General features: G+C 54.8%; 6 protein-coding genes across 6 annotated transcripts; 2 read left to right on the forward strand and 4 right to left on the reverse strand.

Moving 5' to 3' along the window:
* Window positions 1-1,100: 1,100 nt before the first annotated feature.
* Window positions 1,101-3,616, reverse strand: PUNSTDRAFT_42840 (uncharacterized protein; the record flags this gene model as incomplete). The annotated part of the gene is made up of 10 exons (XM_007381110.1): window positions 1,101-1,214; window positions 1,268-1,382; window positions 1,432-1,537; window positions 1,586-1,667; window positions 1,780-1,954; window positions 2,002-2,060; window positions 2,119-2,157; window positions 2,181-2,238; window positions 2,300-2,795; window positions 2,986-3,616. 10 exons carry the CDS (start codon window positions 3,614-3,616, stop codon window positions 1,101-1,103), a joined length of 1,875 nt encoding a protein of 624 aa, XP_007381172.1.
* An 892-nt stretch (window positions 3,617-4,508) lies between these two features.
* PUNSTDRAFT_50559 (glycoside hydrolase) lies at window positions 4,509-6,742 on the forward strand. The gene is made up of 6 exons (XM_007381111.1): window positions 4,509-4,553; window positions 4,618-4,781; window positions 4,845-4,996; window positions 5,051-6,287; window positions 6,342-6,415; window positions 6,477-6,742. The coding sequence occupies exon 4, from the start codon at window positions 5,263-5,265 to the stop codon at window positions 5,614-5,616; it is 354 nt and encodes a 117-aa protein (XP_007381173.1). The 5' UTR covers window positions 4,509-4,553; window positions 4,618-4,781; window positions 4,845-4,996; window positions 5,051-5,262; the 3' UTR covers window positions 5,617-6,287; window positions 6,342-6,415; window positions 6,477-6,742.
* Window positions 6,743-7,517: 775 nt separating this feature from the next.
* On the reverse strand, window positions 7,518-11,081 carry PUNSTDRAFT_131806 (uncharacterized protein; the record flags this gene model as incomplete). The annotated part of the gene is made up of 14 exons (XM_007381112.1): window positions 7,518-7,691; window positions 7,749-7,784; window positions 7,840-8,145; window positions 8,202-8,369; window positions 8,424-8,835; window positions 8,892-9,229; window positions 9,280-9,375; window positions 9,435-9,740; window positions 9,797-10,020; window positions 10,072-10,477; window positions 10,529-10,611; window positions 10,675-10,850; window positions 10,901-10,986; window positions 11,040-11,081. 14 exons carry the CDS (start codon window positions 11,079-11,081, stop codon window positions 7,518-7,520), a joined length of 2,853 nt encoding a protein of 950 aa, XP_007381174.1.
* A 1,056-nt stretch (window positions 11,082-12,137) lies between these two features.
* Window positions 12,138-14,026, forward strand: PUNSTDRAFT_62390 (RNA methylase; the record flags this gene model as incomplete). Its single annotated transcript, XM_007381113.1, has 10 exons — window positions 12,138-12,331; window positions 12,383-12,627; window positions 12,679-12,767; window positions 12,830-12,946; window positions 12,997-13,129; window positions 13,175-13,270; window positions 13,328-13,369; window positions 13,419-13,500; window positions 13,558-13,783; window positions 13,832-14,026. 10 exons carry the CDS (start codon window positions 12,138-12,140, stop codon window positions 14,024-14,026), a joined length of 1,419 nt encoding a protein of 472 aa, XP_007381175.1.
* A 225-nt stretch (window positions 14,027-14,251) lies between these two features.
* Window positions 14,252-17,895, reverse strand: PUNSTDRAFT_131808 (uncharacterized protein; the record flags this gene model as incomplete). Its single annotated transcript, XM_007381114.1, has 6 exons — window positions 14,252-16,743; window positions 16,801-16,879; window positions 16,944-17,172; window positions 17,233-17,493; window positions 17,554-17,692; window positions 17,757-17,895. 6 exons carry the CDS (start codon window positions 17,893-17,895, stop codon window positions 14,252-14,254), a joined length of 3,339 nt encoding a protein of 1,112 aa, XP_007381176.1.
* Window positions 17,896-19,213: 1,318 nt separating this feature from the next.
* PUNSTDRAFT_124905 (phospholipase B) lies at window positions 19,214-23,441 on the reverse strand. The gene is made up of 10 exons (XM_007381115.1): window positions 22,930-23,441; window positions 22,652-22,856; window positions 22,489-22,592; window positions 22,292-22,428; window positions 22,060-22,227; window positions 21,869-22,000; window positions 21,405-21,811; window positions 20,945-21,340; window positions 20,107-20,880; window positions 19,214-20,050 (listed from the first exon to the last, which is right to left on the reverse strand). The coding sequence occupies exons 1-9, from the start codon at window positions 23,384-23,386 to the stop codon at window positions 20,724-20,726; spliced, it is 2,163 nt and encodes a 720-aa protein (XP_007381177.1). The 5' UTR covers window positions 23,387-23,441; the 3' UTR covers window positions 19,214-20,050; window positions 20,107-20,723.
* Window positions 23,442-23,551: the final 110 nt, after the last annotated feature.

Raw genomic sequence — 23,551 nt, forward strand, 5'->3', positions numbered from 1 at the left:
ACCGCGGAGGAGATAACATCACAGAATACTTCTGCTGCCTTTTCATAGATAGCCTCCTCGGGTGCGCGCTTTGCAATGTTGATGCTCTTCAACGTGATTTGCCCCTTGCTAGAGCAGCCAGAAATAAGGCCCAATAGGTCCGCAGAGATATATCTCAGCTCTTCAGCTCGCGTTGAGCTTATCGGTACTATGAAGAGAATATTGAGACAAGTGGATAGATAAAATCATATAAGCAGACTATACCATCACCAGACTGTTTGCGCTTTGCTTTGGTCGCCTCTGCAAACCAGATTTCAGTTAACAGTCCTGAAATATATTTGCACTTACTCGATGCATGACCAGATTGTTGGCGAGTCTCTTCCCGCCGTGCATGGCAATAGCCCACTATGTGATCGGCCAATTTTGCAAAGGCGGGAAATAACATATCCACTTTCCCCTCCTTGTGAGCAGCAAAAATATCATGGGCCAAAGATGGTGCTATCTTGCTGTACCAATGCCACATACGCCGATATCCCCTTGCGGCCTGTGCTGCAGTCGACATTTCAACAATCTTGAGCTGGCCAAGAATTGCAATCAGATGTGGGGTAACTTGGGAGGCTTCATGCATCTGCGCAAACTGTATGAGTGCCATGTTATTTGCACGAGAATGCACTGCGTCATCTCCGAAGCTTTCCATATGTTGAAGTGTGCTGCTCAAGACCGTATTGCGCTCTTCCAGTGTACGCAAGTCTTCCAGGTGCTCCTTGAGGTTAACCAACTTCAGGTCATGCTTCGTACTCTGCGATGATGTGTGGATAGCATTCAATGCTTGCTCATAGGTGAAGGCGTAGAAGAGCGGCATAAGCTGTTGGCGTGCTTCACTACGCTGAGTGTGACGATAGCCCTCTAAAATTGATGCGTATTCGGCATGCCTTGGGAAAGCTCTTGCCTCAGACTCGGAGCGAGATTGGTCATCTTCGTCCTCATCGGACTCCTCAGACGAGAGAACGGTGGAAGGCTTGTCCATCGCATACGATCAAACTGATCCATCAGGCTTGATGATGATATTCCGCTTCTTGTTATACTGATCCAAGTACACGCACTCGCTATTTATGTGTATGTCAGTTTAAATGACCACACTTTCTGAGAAATTCATACCGCAGGCTGATATAGGGCTCCCAGGTATCATGCAGAGCAGAGTAGCCTGCCCAACGTACTTTCCATTCAATTTCACCCTTGAGCACATATCAGAGATCTGCTAAGTCATCGCCTTGTAACACTGACTCACCGTTTTATCCTGAAACCGGTGAGTTAATATCTTTGAAACATGATACTCTGGCACATTGTCATGGAAGATAGCGGTGGTACTGCCTTTGCGAGGTGCTTTTACCTCCACCGATGAACTAGGTAAAGTAATGAGTTCTTATACCAAGACAAAAATATATTACAGACCTGTCCTGCTTCTTAGATTTAGGTGGCTTCTTACCATAGCGTCCCCTACGGCGGGAAGGGGGTGTGTCTGGCTTATGGGGCTCCTTGGGAGGATCGAGTGCTGAGGCTGTGGCAACAGGTGTGGGATGTGTTGTAGTGGGAGGTTTGACCTTACTCCTGGTTACTTTCTGTGACATATCCAACCTGGATGTGTTGGACTCCGTAGCAGGAGTGTTATTGTGTGTACTCTCCTTAGGCTGACACCGTCCACTCATTATCAGCACAGATATGGACAGAATGTGTTACTGGACATACGTTGCAGGACAAAGTCCTTTGTCGCTTGCTGGGTGGACCATCCTGCTCACATACTGTTGACCCAAATTGGAATTTGCCTTCGGGTAGTGGTAGTCCAGGTTCGAATTGATGCACCATCGGCAAAGGCGCAAACTGCAGAGAAGTACCAGGCAGTGTTTTCTGAACTTGACGCTGTGCTTCCTCATGGATCACAGCGTTGAGCAAAGCAGCGTTCTGAGGTATACGCATCCTAAGAAGTTGATTAGTTGTGGCTATTATGATAAGATATACACATACCATGTCCCTGCCTCAAGGTCCTCTGGCTCATTCTGTCCCTCACGGACTACACGCCATATCTTATACAAATTGTAGGAGTCAATAACCATGCATCAGTGTATAAAAGCTATGACTTACCTCTGGCCCGTTATTAGGCTGGGACCATTTTGAGAGAACCTGTGATATCAAAATATCCTCACCAACCGGAGGTGCTGCAGATATATCTGGTAGGACAGGGGGTCGTGTACTTGCATGACGCTCGAGTATAGAGAAGAGTGATTTGGGTGCACGATGTTTCAAACGTTCGTTCTGGACCGACCTCACTTCATACCGTTTCAGGTTGAAGTTCTCCTTTGCACACTCGGCTCGGTACCATTTCAGATAGCCCCGCATTTTGATGAAGTACTCCGGCGAGTCTCGAATGGTTCTGGGGAAAAGACGTGGATGAATGGGACCGTGGCCGTTGGGGCTAGCGTATAGATGCGAGAGCATCTCATTGGGTTCAAGATCTGTTTCAATCCCTGCATGCTCCAGAAAGTTATAGAACATTGCAACAACCTCACGCGACAGCCGTGTCGTGCGGTCATAAGGAGAACCTAGGATTGGCTGTGCATTGAGACAATAGTTGAGGGGCACTGCGCTGGAAGGAACAGGCTTCTCAATATTTCCGAAGCCCAAAGGTGGTGAGACGCGCAACCCAGCGGTCCGTCGATTTGCATGCTGATTTGGATAAAGAATGTACGCGACGCGGATAACCGTAGCATGAATGTTGTATATGGCATTTGCAGCCGCACTCGACAACCACTTGTCATAACCTGCATCGTTGAATGACGGTAGAAATCCTGAATGCAGTGCATTTCCGCGGAACCATAAGAAGACACATGGATGTTCGCGAAGGCGAGCGTAAAGCCCAGGCTGCGCCAAAATGAATGTTCCTCCGTCGCTGCCTATTGTTAACCATGGTGAGCAATCATAGCTGGTCATATGGAGATTAGAATCACGCACCTGGTGGGATATTGAGTAGCATGACCGCCAATGTCCAGTTGCTACCTTCGTCGTGGATGTCCGGATGCCAACTACCTTGCCAGCTAAACGCCTCATTGAGGCTCGATACGTTCCGTGAGCAGACATTGACCTGACAACCTGTTGCCCCAAACGCAGGTCCTCCTAGAGTAAAAGTATTGTTGTCCAGGTCGGCGAACTCGCCGATGTCCAACTCGAACTTGTCCACCACGAGAGGGGCGATGAGCATCCGAAGACGAGCAAGACATGTCAGCGTCTCGTTGATGTGCAATGCACTGGCTGGTGTAGACGTCTGTAGAGCCGGCTTAACATCGCCCATGCCTTCGCCCTCTCCGAGCGTAGAACCTATGCTGTAGGAACCATCGTATTCACGTTCGGGGGATGGCTTTCCCGAACGGAGGTTCTGCTTGAACCCTGGCAGCTCGTAAATTGCACACCGGGGATCGGGAGAATGACGAGCATCGCCGAATGTCAAACGCTGAAGTTGATGGATGAGAGGGGTAATCGCGGTATCACCGTAAACGTCCACCAGGTTCTCCGGAGTCAACACGGCGCCGATAGTCTCGCGAAAGGCACCATCCCTGGATTGTGCATATGGGACTCCTGGTGACATCTCCAAGAGGCCAGGTATCGGGCGCACGGTGTACGCCCGGAACTTCTCGTCCCAAATCGCATTCACATTCGGAGGTGTGATGGTGCGTGTTATGCGATCTCGGCGGAGTTGGTAGTCAACCTGTCTGACGAGACATTCGTAGTAGAATCCGCGACGATAGGTCTTGGATTTGAGGTATCTCCATGAACGGGGAGTGTTAGGATATGCACCGTCTGGAGGATCATCGATAGCGGGAGGAAAGGAGGATGAATGCTGCAAAGGAATTCGCAGAATGTCCTCTTCTGGCCACTCAAATTCAGACCTGTCAGGAGCCTGAGGCATAGACAGGAGATGCGACTCAAGTTGTTGACCGAAGAGACGGGTTTGAGCCCTAGTACTGCTGTGACCTGATATCTGCTCCTGAGAAGCCGGGCCATGCTCTGGGTCCAGTGAGTTGTCCATGGGACGTCTATTATTTGATGCAGATGTAACAGGGGCGTCGATACTCTGAACTACAAGGCTATCGTCGTGGATCGCAAGAGAGTACAAGGCCGGAAGGTGATCGATGTCGCCGCAAGGCGTGTACGCGCCGTGACACGTGACTGAAGCTTGTCGTTTTTCTGTTATGCGGACCAAGCGCATAACAGAAAAACGACAAGCTTCAGTCACGTGCCACGGCGCGTACTGCAGCTTGACTTGGCCATTGGTCAAAAACAACATACTGGACCCGCTAACACGACCTCGCCCACCAGACAGGAGCAATCGTAGAACGCACCAAAACGACGGAAATAATTGGCTATATCGCCTACTACCAGCCGGCATCCGAAAGGGGTACAGTCACAGTCACGCGAACCCACCCCGCCACATCAGACGTTCGCAAGAGCTTACAGGACGACCGATACTCCAACCGGGGATGACGGCCCTCAGTGTGCGAGGACAGCTGCGTCGAACATAACAGGTGCGTAGATTGTTCGGTCCGATCAAATCCATGCATACCTGACTAACCTTTTATTTGTGTTGAGCCGCTCGAACACGCCCTCCACTCATCATACAAGCGCGGTGCATTCATCGTCAGCGACCTGGATTCGCTCGGCTGCTCGGCTGCTCGGCTGTGGGCCTACGCGCACAACAGTTAACGCGGGCCACCCGAAGTTCGGTAGAACAGTGCGAGGAGGTGCGCGAGGAGGTGAGTTACTGCCATACTGCTCTTGGCACACGCAACCCCTTACGATGTATTCGATCATGCAAGCTCAAACATTGCGGCTACGTTCCACCGCACCATGGGCCCCTCGCTTACGATCGCCAATGATAACGGGGACACGCCCACGAGCACCGACCGCCAGTGGATAGCCCGTCCGGGCTCCATTCTCCACCGGTTCCTCGAGGCTTACGCGATCCACGGTGAGTGATTGCTATCTGCATTCACCATACACGGCCTAACGACACATTCGTGAGGTGCCACCGCTCATGCTCATCGATCATTGCTGCTGGCAAACCAAGTCGGCACCTCAATAACCGGCTGTGGGACTTGCACAGTGAACTGAACACGACACCATGTTTGGTGAGTCAAATAGCCACCATCGTTCGGATGTCGAACATACCTCGCGCCACGGAAGCTCAGCAAACACTACTCGACCGTGAAAGAGACGAGGGAGCAGGTGCGCGCGATGCGCGCGGCCGGGATCCCGCTCGAGGTGATGTGGAACGACATCCACGTCTACCACGCCTTCCGCGACCTCACCTCGGACCCGGTCTCGTTCCCGGGCGACGAGATGCACGCGTTCGTCGAGGGCTTGCACGTGGACCGTCGGAGGTATATCCCGATTGACGACGCCGCCGTGGCGCACGTCGTGAACGGTCTGTACACGAGCGGGGCGGAGCGGGACGTGTTCGTCAAGGACCCGGACGGGAGCGAGTACGTGGGGCAAGTGTGGCCCAGCTATATGGTGTTCCCGGACTGGTTCGGCGAGCGCGCGGGAAGCTGGTGCGGTTTCTCGTCCTCTCCCCCCCTCTCTCTGTAGTCCGCCAGGCTGAAAAAATCGGTTTGAAGCGGCAGGGCATTGACATCTCGAACACGAGCACGCTGTTCCTCCTCCCCGGCGTGACCGGGAATCCGGTCTCGACCTACCCCGAATGCTACGACGTCGACCGGTTCGGACCGAGCGGGAACATCAGCGACGATGGTGTCCTCACCTGCAACGCCACCTCGTCCACCTCCTCCGCCCTCATCGCGCGCCGAGCTCAGCCCCGATCAGCGACGATGGTGTCCTCACCTGCAACGCCACCTCGTCCACCTCCTCCGCCCTCATCGCGCGCCGAGCTCAGCCCCGATCTGGCGGCAGCGGAGAAGAAGACGAGGAGGAAGAGGGCCCTGGGAACGGGCGGCCAGACGACGTCGAGCTCAACACGCCGCTGTATGCGATCCACAACGGGAACGGCCGATCCACGTGCTGGCTACGAACAGATGCGCGCGTTCGTCGAGGGCTTGCACGCGGTCCATCAGAGGTATATCCCGATTGACGACGCCGCCGTGGCGCATGTCGTGGACGACACGGACGTGTACGATCTGGGGCGGAGCGGAACGGGTTCGTCAAGGACCCGGGCGGGAGCGAGTACGTGAGGCAGGTGTGGCCCGGCGATGCGGTGTTCCCAGACTGGATCAGCGAGCGCGGCTGGCTGGTCGTGATCCACGGTGAGCTCTTGTCATCTATCCTCACCGTATGTGGCCTAACGACATGGTCACAAGGTGCCGCCGCTCGCTCATCGAGCCTTGCTGCCGGCATATCGGGTTGGCACCTTAACACGGGCGGTGGAACTGTGGTGAGTCAAACCTTTCTGTTCTCGCTTCGCATTTGCCTGATATCGTCCCTCAATCGCGCAGCCGCTGGTCCGGCCCGTTCAGGAAGGTGCGTGGTTCCTCCTATCAGACCGTCTTGTTCGTCCAGCCGCCAACCTCAACGCGACAACAACGACGTCGAAATCGTCCTTCCCCATCGATTAGACGTGCAAACCTTTTATTTGTGCTTGGTTCGTTGTAAGGACCCCTGGGGCACGTCCTCGGGTTGCCGTGCGCGCCTTGTGGGAACGTTGCAACCCGCCCTTGCGCGGCCAATCATTTATCTAGTTGATACATACCGTGTACTCTGCAAGTCGTCAGCTTCAATGTTGCTGAGTTTGAATCTTATATCACGGTAGACCAATGTACTGAGGCAGTTCAAGCACTGTATCTCCCGACCTTGCACTCCGCGGCCGTCTCGTATCCGACAACCGCAGTGGACCAAGTTATCAGTCACAAGGACACCATGTCCCCCTACTTACATGACGAGCTTGAGGTCGTGCGCCAGAGGTCTGCAGGCGGGAGGGCAACTTAATACACCAACTCCGAAGGTTACTGGCGACGCCGACCGTGTCAGGAAGATACCGCGCTGGACATATCAGGTGCGTGAGTCGTACAATCGTAGCTGATTCGTGTAGATATGACTGACCTTCCGCTTATGCGTTCTTGAACGCATGATGCGCTTGGACCAGGTTCTCACTCGCTGTATCCGTCCTGCACGAACGCCGATATGCCCTCACACAATCAGCCGGCGGGCATAGGCATCAGGAGGGCCTGCGTATCCGCCCGCTTGAGGGCGCTCAAGATTCGTGCAGTTATAGTCCAGCTAGGGCATGGCCGCCGTGAAGCCTTGAGAACGGGTGTGACGCTGTACGCTAGGAGGTGAGTTTATGCATTGGCTTCTGGCCATACGCATGCCCTTACGATGTGTTTGACCACACAGGCTCTGATCACGCACCGAGTTCCCGCCATTCCCTTATTCACACATCACTCGCTTGCAATAGGCACCGTTGATCTCACATTGCTAGGAGGTGCACATTAATGTCAATAAATAACCGTCCCCGTTCAACTCCAATACACCTATGATTATTCTTTATTGAATGAGTCCTCAAGGAGCTGCATGTGGATCCACGCATCGAAGGCTGTGTCTGTGCCTTCGCCTGCATCGGACTCCATGAGCAACCTTGCCAGACTCCTATCCATTGTCACAATCCCTTCGCCAAAGCATCCCTTGAAGGCAATGGGAGGTGGCATGTCAGCCTACGTAACCAAGTTGTCAGAACAGTTTTTGCGGGTTTCAAGCGGGCTCTAACATACCTTTGACTGGTCTTCGTCAGAGAACGTGAACCGGAACTAGGTAACGGTTTCTCAGACGAGAATAAGAAAAGACGACAGTAGATGTGCAGACCTTCAATGTCCAACCTGACTCCACTGGAAGGAGATCGGTGCCACGCATCAACTTGAGAAGTAGGCGAGCTCGAAGTAGACGATCGCCATGGACAGACTCGCGCTGCTCGCTGGTGACAGATGCCGTCCACGGGTGGTCAGGGTGCCCCACTCCTTGACAGTACCGAGTTAATGCAGCACAAAAGCGTCGCGACTCTACAGCTCTCTCGTTATGGACTGCAAAAATTCTTGAGGTCACCTGCTTGACATCAATGACCGTCCGGCCATAGAGGGCTGACAAAAGGGGCTTCGCTGAGCCAGACATAGTCTGAAGGAACAAGAATGAGTCATTGGCATTGGCATAAAGGTGTTGATGGTCCGCACATCAAATACACGAACACCATTTCCCAAATCAAAATTAAAGCCAATGGCAAACTGCTGAAAGTCGGGATGGCTCGGTGGGTCCTTGTGGCCCATCGTAATGAGCGACAGTAGGCTGCGCTCAATACCTGGCAGCTCAATGTCTGACATAGTCGAGCGCAAAGCAAGTGTCTGTCAGACCACTCATAATCAGTGATCGATAATGTTGACGAAGGGACGGCGCACATCAATATCAGCCTCGGCAAGTAGTGCACCGAGCGGTCCACGAAGAGAATCTGCAACCAAGGGTGCAGCTGGATCGCGGTCTGTCCAGCAGGCAAGAGAAGGAAGTATGGACGGGTCAACAGACTTGATAAATGGTACATCAATCTGGAGTGAATCGCGTCCATCAATGACAGCCTGGAGGAGAAAGGGAGACACGCTCGGTGGGGCAGCCTTCAGATGGAAACAGTGCGCCATGGTCATAAATCCGGCAACCTGCAACATAACGCCACGGTGAAGCATCTGGTTGGTGGCAGGATGGAAGCGAAGGGTGTAGAAGTCACCGCGTTGCGTCCAATGATATTCTTCAATGACCATTAGCTGGCATGCATGTCTCCAGACCGCGGCTTCAGGGGCTTGCCCAATACCCTGGCCACTGTGAATCAAAGCAGGCGATGGGTATGTGGTTGCTTCTAGATGAGCAGGACTTACACAACAAAGGTTCGCGTTGGTCCAAGAAGAGCGTTCAAGGGGACAAATTTGACCTGGACGTTATCTTCCGGAAAATGTTGCCGTAACATCTGTTGCCACAGTACGTTGGTCTGCTTCTTGCCAGGAAAAAGCTGATAAGCAATGAATAAGATGAGCGCTTGTGCAAGAATATCGACCGTTGGTCCAGAAAAGTATGGGAAATCAGAGTATGCAATATGAGGCATGTTGTCCCTGATCTGCTTGGTCCAGACGACAGGGGTGTTGATATCAGGACCTGTGAATGGAACAAATGACTTGACCCTCGAGTGTACGAAACCCAATGGCCAGCGTTGGCGTTCCTATCAGGTCGTAAGCTCAAACTCTCGGAGCTCATATATATAACACTTACAGGAGACGGGTATACGGTAATTGTAGTATTGCTCAGAGGGTTGGTGCTGGGAACAAATACTGCTGAAGGTGCTACACGACGGCGAGTACGACGCTGCTATAGGTTTCAAGAGAATAAGCAAGGTCTGTGAGGACGTAGATGGCATGTGTACATACCTGAGGCGACGGCGACCGTGAATGAACAACAATTGGGCTAACGGCGCGGCCGGAATGTTGTATTGACATCCGTTCCGGCTGCTCAGGAGAGGACAGATCGATAATATCAGGAAGAGTTGGAAGCCGGTTAGCCTGATCTGTGCTGGTAAGGGCTGGTGTTGGAGGCAGATTGGGGGAAGCTGGAAATGTAGAGGCTGGGATGCTCGATATCTGGTCAAGAGCATGGAGCAAACCCCTTGACCCCACAGGTTCGGTAGTAGCCGTTTGGGTGAAAAGATGTAGCATTTCGTGGACGGAATTAGGAAACTATAATACAGTCAGTAATGCAATCTGAGATTATGCTACTGATATTGGATACGTACATGATCATCCTCAACAACAGATGGAGGAGAGGGCGGCTCAGCGTGTGGCCTGTCACCAGGCTCAGGACTACCTTGAGGCTCCAGGACACAATTGGGTAAGCATACCACTGGCATGCCCATGATACGGTGAGGCCAGCAGCTGTGAGTCTTATCGGGATGAAGAATATCATCGTGACCCTGAGCCAACGCTCCAAGAGGTCCCTTAAGATGTCCAAAACGTGGAGCTAGACAACAATGATCAACATCTGTGTGCGCTTATATTATAACAGACAAACCGATGATAAGGATAGGAAGACGGTCAAGGTGATTTTGTGTACTGGCATACGGCTTCTTGAGAAGTGTTGCAGTGGTGAAGGTGTCCGGAGTTAGTGATGCAGGCTTATACGATACGTTGCCGGTGGCACGCGATGTTGAACCAGGGGCTAACAAGAGAAACTCCATGGTCGTGACACTATATGTTATATCAGAGGGACGGCGGGACACCACGACACCAAGTTCCTCGCAGCGTGCTAAGACCAAGTCATTAAGCTGTCGCCACACTGAATCGGTGCCGCTAAGCTCGAATGTCCAGGTGAGGTTCGTGTTCTGAGCACGGAGTTGCATCTGGCCAAATTGATCGTTGTTATATGTAACCTTTGGAGCAGCGTAGATTCCAGCCAGGTCGGAACCTGTCTCACGAGGCTGAATTACGTATAAGAGAACAGTATAGTCCATAGCGAAGACATGACTTACCACCCATGGAAACAACAGTCCGCGGAAGGTTGTAGTGGATGGTACACCCGATGGTGGGCCTATGGCTCTGGTGTTGGACGAGCCTTGAGGAAAGGGTCGGGGGTTGGTTAGCCGCCGGCCATCACTGCGGCGGATGATGAGCTCACGGTGGCGCTCAGCTGCAGTTCGACGTCCTGCCTCGCCACCAATGGCTGCCCTAAGACCGATGAATGCTTGGATAGGGGAAGCCGAGGGGATACTGGCAAGGGCAGTGGTCGCCCGAGCTGGTGCGGAGGGAGAGATGGTGGCAACAGAAGGGAGCAAGTCGGGATCAGGCAATGTACTAATAACAAATGTAAGGTCAGGGCGGAATGATGTTGTTGACGTACTCACATTGCACTGCCAGTATTCCGGAGATTGTGGACACCAATGGGCCGGCCACATATACATGCGGAGGTCAGCCTCCAGACAGGCTCCAGCTAGGTAACAGAGTTAATAGTGGAGAATACAGAACATGGGTAGGCAGGCGTACCGAGAAGAACCCCCCGCATTGCTGTGTTCCACCACGGGCCATAGAAGTGTTTAAACTTCCAAGGGGAAGGCCGTTGAGTGTATGGCAGTAGTAAGGGCAATCACAGAAGGAGCAACGTTCCGAGCCATGGGTAGGGCGCTGAATAACACTGCATCAAAACAGGCATCCAACACGCAATAGTGTGAACATACATAGCGGACCACGGATGGACTGTGAGGGGTTTGAGGTCCTCCAGACAGCACAAATCCAGCACATCTCTGGTCAGGAGGTTTGCTCGCTCTGCAGATGACACAAGCTCCACGTTCCTCCAGAACAGTTGACGACATGACAGAGGGGAAGGGTTGGGGTGAGGACTTTGCATCAACAGATCGCACACATTTAATACCATCTGATATCTGGGAAAGCAAATGAAAATGGATGAATTTGAGTGAAAGTGGATGAAAGTGGGTGAATCTGGGTGAATCCAAATGAATCCGAGTGAAAGTGAATGAATCTAGGTGAAAGTGCATGAACCGAGTGCGCTCACATGAATTTGCATGAAGATGCGTGAAAATGGATGAATATCCAGCATGAATCCGCATGAAAGTGTGTGAATCTGAATGAAAACATGAAAAACCGAGTGAATGAATTTGGATGAAATTGGATGAACGTGTGGATTATGTGGCGAAATGAATTTGAATGAATTTGAATGAACTTGAGTGAAGGACAGATAAGAACTTGTGGCTGTGCTTGAGACAGATGAAAACGAGTGAAAGTGAATGAAAAATGAAAACGAGTGAAAAGGAATGAAAACGAGTGAACACGGATGAACTTGGATGAAAACGAGTGAAAACGAGTGAAAGTACGAGTGAAAACGAGTGAAAACGGATGAGTTTGAGTGAATCCGCATGATTTTGGATGAAAATGCGTGAATTCGCATGAATTCTCAAAATGACTTTATTTTTGTCCGATACGGACCACCATAGCAATCAAATGGCCTTCTGCGGAGCTGTGGCTGTGACGATATACTTGCAGAGTGCGGCGACCGACTCGGACTTGATCTTCTATTGCGTCGGTTCAAAGACAATACCGGGCTTTTCCCGTTCTAATATTGCCGTGATGCAACCGTACTTGATCATATTTGCGCAAATACACGCCGAGTTCCGGATACCAGAACTTCAGTCGGTCGCTGAACTGCATGGGTTCAAGATCTATCTGCCCTCGGACTTCGACATCGGGAGACCATATCAAGTCATCGAGCTGGAAAGCGACGAACACGCGAGGCTACTTGCACGGCGATGCATTCTCGTGAAGTCCGTCAATGTTTCGTCGTAATATCGTTCGTGCAAGCTCATGCATCTCAGATCTGTCTACGAATTTTACGCTCGAGGGAGTACGTATGAAAATATGCACGCCGAAAATCGCAAGGCCTCGGACCGTTGGTTGCGCTATGCGGAGGATACCTCCTTCAAATTCTCGATCTTGGGCTACAACCATACGATCCCGAATAAACGGCAACGAGAAGTCTGTGAGGGTTTCTCCTACATGAATCTCCAGGGCAAGATCGACCTGAAGAAACCCGAGCTCGTCCTCGGTGTGTTTGAAGAGTGTAAGCCGATAGATGGCGCTTCCATAACGCGAGACCTAATTCCATTCGCAGATACTGATCCAAGAGGCGTAGTTGGGGCCAATCCCGAAGATCAGTACAAGCGCGATGGACAATTCCGCGAGGTCTTCTTTGGCAGGTTGGTGGGTTTGCAGACCTCCTCGCCCACATCTCGTTTTGAGAAGGATAATGACGGAGTGCGTAGATCGAGGAAGGGTCCGCTCGCCCGTTGATCCACACTTTCGATGTGAAGAAAAGGGTGTTCTTCGGCAACACGAGCATGGAGGCAGAGGTCTCGTTGTTAATGGCGAATCAGACGATGGTAATAGTCCCTCCAAATCGGATGCAAATCCAGCTCATGTTCGACGGTAGGCAACACCTGGCTCTCTCGTTTATGATCCCTTCGCGGGTACCGGTAGTATGCTCTACACTGCGGCATGGTTTGGCGCCTATGTTTATGGTTCCGACATTGACGGGAGGCAGATGCGGGGAAAAGGTGCGATCAGTCCATTGGTTTTGATCCAGATGCTGATAGCAGATAAAACTCCAGACCAAACTACAGGCATTCGTCGCGCTGCTGAGCAATACGGGGTTTCGCAAAGGATCATGGATTTGTCGACGTTTGATATGACCCACCATCCATGGAGTGAGAAATCCTGCGAGTGTTTCACGTAAGGTGGTTGAGACTTAACCTTGATCTCAGGAAAAGGAAGCATATTCGATGCCATAGTCACCGATCCTCCATGTAAGGTGCTGCTGTTCACAGGTACTGCTATCGCTGATTGGCAATGCAGATGGTGTTCGAGCAGGAGCAAAGAGACTTGGGAGGAGAAAGGATCGCCCGAACAGACCCGCCTTCGACCCCGCGCAGCGAAAGTAAGTCGGAACGGCAAAACCGCTATTTGTGCAAGCGTATAATGAGATGTGTGGCAGAGACGAACAACCATACGTGCCCCCGACAAGTCCATACGAGCTCTCCCAGCTTGCCTCTGATCTTGTGCACCTTGCGCGGTATCTCTTGAAACCCGGCGGTCGACTGGTCTTCTTCCTGCCTACTGTCAACGAGGATTACCAAGAAATCGATGTAGCCACGTTCATGTGCGACGGTATGCAAGTCATTGCTAACTCGCTACAAGATTTTGGTTCGTGGGGCCGTCGGGTAAGGTTCACATTCTTTGGTGCCGTTTGGCGACTAACAATTATATAGCTTATTACTATACGCAAGACGGGGAGCGCGGAGTACCCTCCACCAACGTTCAACGCGGACTCGGGAGGTGATCCTGTTCATGTTCCCGCTCACAGAGACTTCCGGGAGAAGTACTTCAAGGGTTTTCGAAAGGATGCGCCGTCATCCACCAGCCCCGAACGGCCCGAACCGTTGAAGCCAGAGATGCTGTCATAACGGAGGCGATCAGGGGCCGCGAATACGGTCATCAACGGGGCTTCGTCTCCTCGATCCGGCAAGCGCAGGCGTGCTTCGGCTCAGGGTGCGCCACAGGCAAGCGTCAGCATGTACAGGGACCTAGGCCTACGCCTGGCCGACCCATTCGTTGGTGAGCGAGGGGCACATAACGTGCGATGCAAATCCGCAAGAGAGAGGCTGTACGAGGTTTGAGCGGCCAAACGTTCACGAAACTCTGTGCCTCTTCGCATCTCGGGTCCTTGTTTGACCCGTTGTAAGCAAGATTTCTGTCAAACGTGGCCAGCCAATATCGCTAGGATTTGCATGTGAGGGTTCTGATGAGAAAGGTTTGAACCCGCCGAGTTTCGGTCTGGCGTCTGATCGTTGAGCAGGAGGTGGATTTGTGAGGGGCGAGTGCTCTGATTCGATGGACTCCGTGGTTTTCAACCGCTTGTATGTTCGGCTGGAAGTCGCATAGTATCGGGGTGTGCGCGCGTCCGTTACGGGCTCGTCGGAAGAGGTTGCCAAGAGTCGGTTGCGTTTCCGGGTTCTCGTGGAGCTGGCGTGTACCATTGACAGATTTATGTGAGGAACGCTATCCGAACCTGGCCGTGAAGATGACCCCGGCGCCTGCACGACTGAATAAGTCCGTCGTGCTGCGGATGTATTGACATGCTCCGTCGATGGCGTCTGAGGGGCGCGTTGCTTCGAACCATCTTCCCGAGCGCTGGAGCCGGCAGCAGGACGTGCAGCCCGTTTGCGCATGAAACTTGGTTCCACCCACATATCCGGATTATGGCTACCCTCTGCCTTGGATGCCGACCCATACAGGCGCTCAGGATTTGTCAAGCGTCCTTTGGTACGTGGAGAGTCCTCTACGACTGCTTGTTGTTCGGCCCTAAATATCCGCTTCGCGTGCGGCGGCAGAGAAGTTGGCCCATCCGATTTTCGCGGGACGTGCGCACGAACCGGAGCCGGGTCAACGACCTCAACCGCGTCGGAGCGGCGTGGGGATGGTTGACGTTTGGGTTGATTGGAGCACGCATAAGAAGCCGCCAGCGTATCTTGAGACTTTTCAGCCAGTGGATTGAGGATGCATTCCGCGGTCTTCATAGACGAGGCAGATTCGTGGCGGCCGATTTCGGAGTGTTTTCTGAGCTGAGCGGAGGTATCGTCAAGGAAGACGTCGGGTTCCTTTGGTATGACTGGCATTTCGGACCGTGCCTTTGATTTCTTCGATGTGTCCTGACCGTACAAGCTGGTGCGGGTCCCAGCATCGTCGCCTTCAAGGTCCTTCACATCGTCCACAACCGCAACGCTGAGCAGGGTAGCTAAATCTCCAACGCCAGCAGATGATACGTCTAGACCGAGATGTAGCTCTTCTTTGCGAGTTTTCGGTTGTCTGTTCTGCTTGGCATCCGGTTCCGGATGCTGGTTTGTCCCTTCGTCCGATGTGCCGGCCGCATGAGCGGACGCCACGTTCTGGGGCCCTGGGGCGGGTCGATTTTGGCTTTGATTCTGCGAGATGCTCGCTGACGTGTCCGAAGCGGGCACAAGCACCTTTCCCTTCGGAAGCGGCGAGCTGCCGGGCGTCAAAAGCGCGCTGGCACGCTCGCGCACTCTACGAGTAGCGGACGACACGGACTCTGCTGCGGTCTCCTGTGCTTCCGATTCCTGGCTTTTCACGGAAGAGCCGCTGATTGCCTGGGATGGCATGGAAGCTTCGGCGGGGGGTCCATCGCGGTGGCTTATCTCTGTGCTCGATGCGTGCGGAGGGGGCGAACTCGGTGTCGAAACCTCTTCGCGCGGCAGCTGGGCTAGCGGGCGCGGGTAGGACAAAGACCTTGTGCAAGTGTCCTGATTTCCGGGATCCGGATAGAACGGGGAGGTTGGGTCGCGAGCGCGACCGGCGACGCGGACGGGGGATGAAGAGGACTCGAAGATCGACGCGATGTCCTCTTCATCGCTCTCGGCGCTGTCCTGAGAGAGCTGAGATAAAGAGAGGATGTCGTTCGTGGGTTTTGCAGATTGTGGGGTGTCTCCTTCTCCTGTGTCCGCGGTATCGTCGTCCATTGCAGAATTAGGATCCAACGGGGTCACTTTTCTGCGCTTCGGGCTACGAGGCGGAGAGGACGCCCATTCGCTCGGTGTCCTCTGACGTACCAGTGATGGTGTAGGTTGGGACTGTCCAGGCTGTGTTATGCCGATTTTCGAAACGAATTGCGTAGCGTCAGGAGTCTCGTCCAGGCGCAAAGCGTCAGGGATGACTGTTGACTTTGCCGCACTGTACATGCGATCTGTAGAGCTGGTTTGTACAATCTTCGGCACGTTGGACTGCCCATCCATCGCCCTTCCACGGGGTCCTGGCGTCGTCATAGGATGCAAATCAGTGGTTTGCATGCTACCGTCCGCCTTCGTTTGACTAGCTGTAAGGTACGAAGACATCGATGGCACGGGTTGTTGTGACACAAGACGCTCTTGGGAATCCGACTTTGTTGCATCCCTGGGGCTGTCCGCGATATAAGAGGTTGACGGTAGGGGTTGATCCGGTACGGGATCCTCGTGAGGTTTCGATCTTGCGTCAAATCTGGGGTCTTCGCTACCCGCGTAAATGGTTGACTGCGGGGGCGGTTGTGGCTCGGAATGCTCTTTGGGCTTGGATGCCGTCTCTGATACGAAATTCATGATTTCCTGGATAGTTGAAATCGACGAAGGATCTGTGACGAAAAATCAGAGATCACACTGCACAATCTTGCTTTCCATGCAAAACACACCTGGGATATTTGCTAGCGCCTTGAGATACTCCTTAGGGATTTCAGAATATTTTTGCCGATTCTCTGGCATTAGGTACTTCTGTGGAATGAGTCGATCCATCAGTCCAAATCATTCTCGAGGGATTTTGAGCGTTCAAGCGCACTCGGAAGGGCCGTTCGAGATCTCTTACTAGCGGATTGGGTTTGTCCAGTTTCCGCCCTCCATTTGTAGTGGTCGCAGATGTCGAAATAGCCGGAGCAGCTGTGTGCTTCTTGGCTGCGAGCTTCCTGGGCGATTCAGCTGTGGTCCCAGGTGGGAGCTTAACGCGTGTCTGTTGCCCGGCGGCTGCTGTCGCGGAGATGCCAGCCACCTTCTCCAATTTGAGCACGTTCCTGTCGGAATCAACGTCAGCGTCAGCGCTCATGCCAAATGCAGGGCCAGGTGAGCCGTACCCTCCACCTCCGCCATCTCGGAGGCCTTGTATCCACCGCGCGACGAGCGGGTCGCAGCTGATTTCGGTCGGGTCGCCGAAAACCGCCTCTTCCGAGCTCCCGATGACCTCGATGGCGTCGACATCGAGCGTTATTACTTGCTCGGCGGTCATCCCCTTCTGCTGTCCGCCCAATGGCCGGCGCCGAAACACGAGTTTGAACGACTTGACGCGGACGACGGCGCCCCGATGTTTCGTCAGGCGGTTCTTGGTGAGGTCTGTCCTGTGAAGGCACTTTGAGCATTCCGTGCGTTATTGGTACGTGGAAAGGTAGGCCGCTCACATGTTGTGATGTTCTACGGCTTCCTGCGTCAAGCGCACCGGTATGGTGTGCTCCTTGTCCGAGATGACGGCCCATATTGGCTCGACTGCGGTGGGTTCGGGCGTCGATCTTGAAGAATCGAGCGATTCGGAAGAGTTGACTGCGTCGGAGGTAGGATACGTCAGAAACTATGCCGGGTCGTCATCACAATCTGCGAGCAGCACAAAATGCGCAAAAAAGGCATGCCTGGATCAGCTGCGCTTTCCCGGATTTGTCGTGTACTGGAACACTGCTTAGGTTTCCCCCATGTTTCTCTGCAACTGAGATAACGTAGTCTTTTATCCAGTGTCGTATAGTGTTCATCTACAGAGCTCTAAGTAGCAGGGCAGAGGTAATGTGCATAGACCGCGTTACCGTATGCGGGGAAGACGGAGCCCCCTGTTTTTGCCAGTCGGTCACGCGGTCACCTGACCGCGTTGGCCGCGACTCCGAACGTGCGCAAGGTGATTTCTTCTGATATTCCCCCGAAGAGCACTTTCGGTAGTACTTATTCCATTCATATCCAGCGACTGCGCTGAGGGAGCTTTATCCTTAGTCACTGGTCCTACGACATATTTTGGACTGAAGGTTAACAGATTGCCGCTCATCACGAACCGAACCGCGGCTGCAAGAAAGGAGAAGCTGGAGTTTACAGCGACATTGTAACAGCAAGGACACATCAGGTGGGGCGAAGCCGTCAAGTCTCCGTATCCGAGTCATACAACCCCCTCTCACATTTAGGACCTAGCGCCCCGATGTCGAGGGTCCCTTCGAATGGCAGAAAGACGCCCGGTCTCGGGCAGCCGTCAGGCTCGCACGATCGATACACTTACCTCCAGAAGCGTCTGGAGGATCTGGAAAAAGTTCACGCGGACGATAAGCGAGCGGTAAATATCGTTGATACTCACGGCCTTGTCGAAGCTCACGGCTCGTATAGCATCGGACAGAACTCGAACGCCTGAAAGGCGACCTGGTGCTTAAGTCGAAGATCGCCACCGACCAATCCGCCGAGCTGGAAAAGCTCAAGAAACGGAACGACTCCCTCGAAGCCCGCCTATCCGAGCTGAAGAAATCGCATTCGTCCGAACAGGGGCAGATAACGGAATGGAAAGACAAGCTGCGCGCCGCCGAGCGCGAAGTGCGGGAACTCAGGTCTAAAACTGCGGAGGCGGGCGACACAAAGAGGATGGACGCGCGGAGAAAGGAAGAGATCAGGGAACGAGAACGGCGAATCGCAGAACTGCAGAGGGAGCTGGAGTCGGAGAAGAAGAGACGGGAGGCGGCTGAAGCTAGGGTCAGAGAAGGGAGAGGCAAGGTAGAGGTGGAGCTTGCGGAGACGAAGAAGGCCAACCAAGCGCTCGCAGAGGAGCTGCGTTCCGCAAGGCAACAGACCAAGGACGCTTCAGCAGCCCTCATGTCGTTGAAAGAAACGACCGTCGACTCCCAGGACTCTCTGCTCACGCAGCTCGATTCCATGAAAGAGCTGCTCAACCACGCGATTGCGGAATACGCTAGCCTACGCGCGTCCAGCGTGTTCCGCTCCGAATACGACGCCCTGAAAACGGAGAAGCTGTCCCTTCGATTGAATTGTACGAGGCTGGAACGGAAGCTCGCGGACAGCCAAGCACAGGCCGTGGAACTGGCGAGCTTGGTCAGGCACGCCAGAGAGGACTCCGCGCTGCTGAAGGAATGCCTGACCCGAGTGGAACAGGAAGCGTCCTGGTATGGGCATCAACTTAGAGATGCATACCGGTCGGAGCCTGCAAATTTCCACGCCGGGATTCAAGCACTGGAAGACGACCTGACGTCTGCGGAGGAGCAGGACGCTGCTGTCCGTCGTCGCATCGGCGCAACACTGGAGACGACGGACGCGCTGCTGACGGAACGACAACGCCTTCTTGACGAGCAGATGATCTTCCACTACTCGTCCTTGGATCATCAGCTTCGCGACACCGAGGCGCACCTACACGAGCGCGAGTCGGAACTAGAAGAGGCACGCGCGCTCGCGCCTGAGCTCCTCTCCGCCAAGCAGCGGCTAGCGGAGCAAGCCGTCCAACTCGCTGAGGCGCTCACCACGCGCCAGCTCGCCGAAGTGCGCGCCGCCGACGCGGAAGCGCTCGCGCGGGACACCCAGTCCCGCCTCGCGTCCGACTTGGCGGCGAAGGACCGACAGCTCGCGCTCGAGCGCGATTCGCGGGAGCGCATGGCGCAGACGGCGCGGCGATGCAAGGCCGCGGAGGAGGCGCTGCGGGACGAGATGGAAGCGCTCGGCGCGGAGCTCGCGCACGCGCAGCAGTACGAGGACGCGTACCGCGGCCTGACGGAGCAGGTGCAGGCGCTGATCGATAGAAACGCGCTGGCGGAGGAGGAAGCGAGCGCGCTGAGTCGATTCAACGCGGAGATCTTGGGCCACCACAATCCGGCGCAGAGAATACTGTACGTCGACCGGATACGAAAGGAACTGGCAGAGGCTAAGCTGGTAGGTTCTCCGACCGTCGATTCGCTGATCGTGTCAGAGCTGACGAGCTTGTGCAGAAATTGGCGCAATATGCGCGGCAACAGGAGGTCGCCCAGGAACAGAACCAGGACCTGCTGCAGGAGCTCGACCTGTACAGATCGGTGGCGATCCCGCAGGAGCACAAACCGCGGACACACATCACGCGAGTATCGCGGGTTCCGCTGGCGAATCAGAGCCTCAACCTCGGTTCGCTCGTTCAAACACCCGAGGTACCAACGACCGTAAAAACAAATTCCGGGGCGAGTCTAGCCTCACTAGTTCAAACGCCGGAGGTTCCGTCAACTATTAGGACAAAGTCTGGGGCGAGATTACCCTCGCTCTTTGAAGAAGACCTGCCCAGTGCGAACGACATGACACTCGACGAGCTCCTGTAACAATCCAGCTATGGCCTTCCGCTCACTGCGAGTGCGGGATCGCATTTTAACCGGTAATTTATAGGAGATGTAGATATATCTATTGCGTGCATCACGATCATTAACGATACAGGAAGCCTCTCGTATGGTAGGCAGATGACACCACAGTCCGTAAGTGAAACAAACATGCAAAGCGTGAACGAAGAAAACACAGGCCCGGCCCAAACCCACAGAGAACAGATGCGATAGAAGAAAAAAGACGATGCAAGCGCCAGCGACCCTTATTTATGCTCAGGAAGCTCGTACGCAAGAGGATACCGGCCAGAGGATGCCGACGGCCCACGCTTGAAGAGCCGCCACGGCGCCTTGTCCTCTTCCTCGTGCAGGTTGTTCACGCGCTGGTACTCGATACGCCGACTGCGCTTCTTCCACCAGATCCTGCCACCGCGAAGAACACGGGGATCAGCGTGGGGCACCAAAGTATACGGAGGACGTTACTCACAGGAAACCGATCAACGCGGCGATGAAGACGAACAGCCCGACGAGGCCGCCGATGAGCGGCCCCTTGTTGTCGCCCAAGAAGCCCTTCACCCTGCTCACCCCCTGCGGGTCCGGGTCGACAAAGTCGTACTTGCGGCCCGCGATCTGGCTCACGCTCGGCGGGTTGTTCGGGTCGTAGCAGTACTGGAAGAAGCACTGCGTGCAAAAGTCGGACCGGGCCACGTTCGCGCCCGACCTGATCCGCGCGCGGTCGACGGCGGCGCACTGGAGGCATTTGCCAAAGTTCGGGTCGGCGGCGGTGGAGCCGTTGGTGAAGCCGCCGATGGTGTTGTTGTGCACCTGGTCGAGGAAGAGCCGGGTGTGCTTAGGGGTGTAGGAGAGTTTGAACGTGCCCGTGCTGCAACGATGATCCGTGAGTATACGCGCTCTCGCTCCGACGGCCAGAGACCGAACGAACGCACTTGCTGACCGGATCCTCGCCGCTGATCGGCGGCGAGTTCGGGAAGTAGATCACCATCGGCCACTCGGGCGGGTTCTTCTGCGGATAGCAGCCGAAGAATGTCGGGCGTTGGTTCACTCCCGTGCTGAGGAACTGCTCGGGCGTCGTCGGGATCGGGGGGAAAGGCTGGTGCGATGCCTGGAGGATGTTCGCCATGCGTTGCGAGGAGAAGATGGGCGAAGAGCCGTTCGGCCAGTTGATCGTCGCCTGGTCGGCGGAGCCGTCAACGGCCACCACGACGTCAAGCGCGCGAGCTCGGACGAACATCGCACCGAGTGGCACGTTCTCGTGGTTGGAAGAGCCATCGATGAGCTCGAGCCAGGTAGAGTTGGAGTCTTCGAACGTCGAGTTGGCCACGTTATGGAAGGGCTAGTGTTACGTGCATTGGGTATCGAGCAGCTCAACAAATGGGAAAGGGAAGCTTACGTTCGGCCAATTCGCGACGTCGTCCGCCCTCGTCCGAACACTCCTCAACTGCCTCGCGAGCACATACAATAAACTCGCGCCGTCGTCCTTGTCGAAGCTTCCCAGGAAATTTTGGCCAAAGTCCAGGATTTGCTATTACCACGCGTAAGCTTCCGGGATAGCAGCACAGGATTTTGGAACGAGGAACCCACATTGAATAAACTGGCGCTCGTCCCCATGACGAACGATGCTTCGTCAAAGCCCGTTACGCAGGCGGTGCTGTTGTCCGGCTGCCCGTTATTGAAATGGGTCCCCGCGTAGGTGAGGTTCACCATGCTGCTGAGGTTGGGATCCCATGAACCGAATTCGTGCGGCGTGATCTGGCGATTGACCGGAATGAGATGGCAGGATAGGGGGGTTTACCGAATCGCACAGACGACGAACCTCGTACACAACCGGTTCTGGAGTGAGCGCGGCGGTAGAGTTAGAGCCCACCGGTCGTGAGTCGGCACAGATGAGTGGGTACGGCGGTTGGAGGGCTTGCCATGCCGGAGTCTGCGGTATGTGAGACCAGAGCTGCCCTATAGTGCGCAAACGACGTCAGGAAACGGATCCGAGGGTGCATATATATGCCCGCGCACCAGCTCCGTGCGCGGTGTCGTTGGTGAAGAAGTTGCCGCGCGTCGTCTGGTTGAGGAAGTGATAGGCGATCATGCGACCCCACGGATCCGTGATAGAAGTGTCGCTATAGGGGAGCAAGTCAGTGGTCTGCGTGAATGGCAAGAACGGCGGGAGGTGACCGACATGCTCTTGTTCGCCTTGGCCTCGACGCTCCAGAGAACACTACCGAACCACGCCTGGTTCTTGTCATTGAACAAGTCGTCTCCGTCCGGCGTAGCGAGAGGCAAGTCGAGCAACCACCCGGTAAGATTGCCGCCGTTGCCGTACACCATGTCCTTCACCGTCGGCCAGTTATTGAGAAACAGCGAGCCCGTCAGCCACGATCCGCCTGCAACGTCATAAGCGAGTCTCGTTCAACACGTTTGCCCGTTCCCGAGCAGCAACGGATGCGTTCAGCGTACCCGACAGCGCCGAGAGATACGACGCGACCTGCAACAGCCCGCCGGTGCCCGCCGCCTTCGCGCTCTCGTTCCGCGCGTCCAGGCCGCTCAACACGCCCGCGCCGTACTGCGCCGCCCTGTACCCGCCCCCGCTGATCGCGATCCCGACCCGGCTCCAGTTTTTCCCGCCGCCGGCGAACGCGCTCACGTCGTACCCGATCGCCGAGCCGTCGCCGACCCAGTCCGTCCACGCGCGCGGGATCGCCTGCGCCTCCCGCGCGGCGACGTACGCCTGCTCGTGCGCGTTCAGCTCCTGCGTGTTCGGCGTGAAGATCCGGACGAGCGGCTGCGCGGAGACGTCCGGGCAGGCGAGGTTGGTCTGCGGTGCGTAGTCCGCGACGGAGCCCTCCTTCGAGTCGGCGGCGGCGAGCGCGCCGACGACGAGGGCTAACAGTCCGAAAGGCAAGCGCCCGAGCATCGGGGCGGGGCGGTGGTGGTGATGGTGGTGGTGGAACGAGAAGGGCGTGAGTGAGACGGCGGAGGGCCGGTCATATTTGCGGTCCTGGTGCCCTTTTGTAGCGAGAACAATGATGGTGACCCTGCCGTCGTGCGCGCGTCCAGAGTGTGGCAGTAGGCGCTCGCG

The sequence above is a fragment of the Punctularia strigosozonata genome (genome assembly GCF_000264995.1).
Source record: "Punctularia strigosozonata HHB-11173 SS5 unplaced genomic scaffold PUNSTscaffold_3, whole genome shotgun sequence".
NCBI lineage: Eukaryota > Fungi > Basidiomycota > Agaricomycetes > Corticiales > Punctulariaceae > Punctularia > Punctularia strigosozonata.

Excerpts from the sequence above, each read along its gene's own strand:
- PUNSTDRAFT_124905 (XM_007381115.1), bottom strand. The coding sequence starts at position 23,386 with ATGCTCGGGCGCTTGCCTTTCGGACTGTTAGCCCTCGTCGTCGGCGCG. Across the intron at positions 22,001-22,059 it reads CGAGCGCCAGTTTATTCAAT|CAAATCCTGGACTTTGGCCA; the intron begins GTGGGTTCCTCG and ends GCGTGGTAATAG. Across the intron at positions 21,341-21,404 it reads GGCGAGGATCCGGTCAGCAA|CACGGGCACGTTCAAACTCT; the intron begins GTGCGTTCGTTC and ends TCATCGTTGCAG.
- PUNSTDRAFT_50559 (XM_007381111.1), top strand. The coding sequence starts at position 5,263 with ATGCGCGCGGCCGGGATCCCGCTCGAGGTGATGTGGAACGACATCCAC.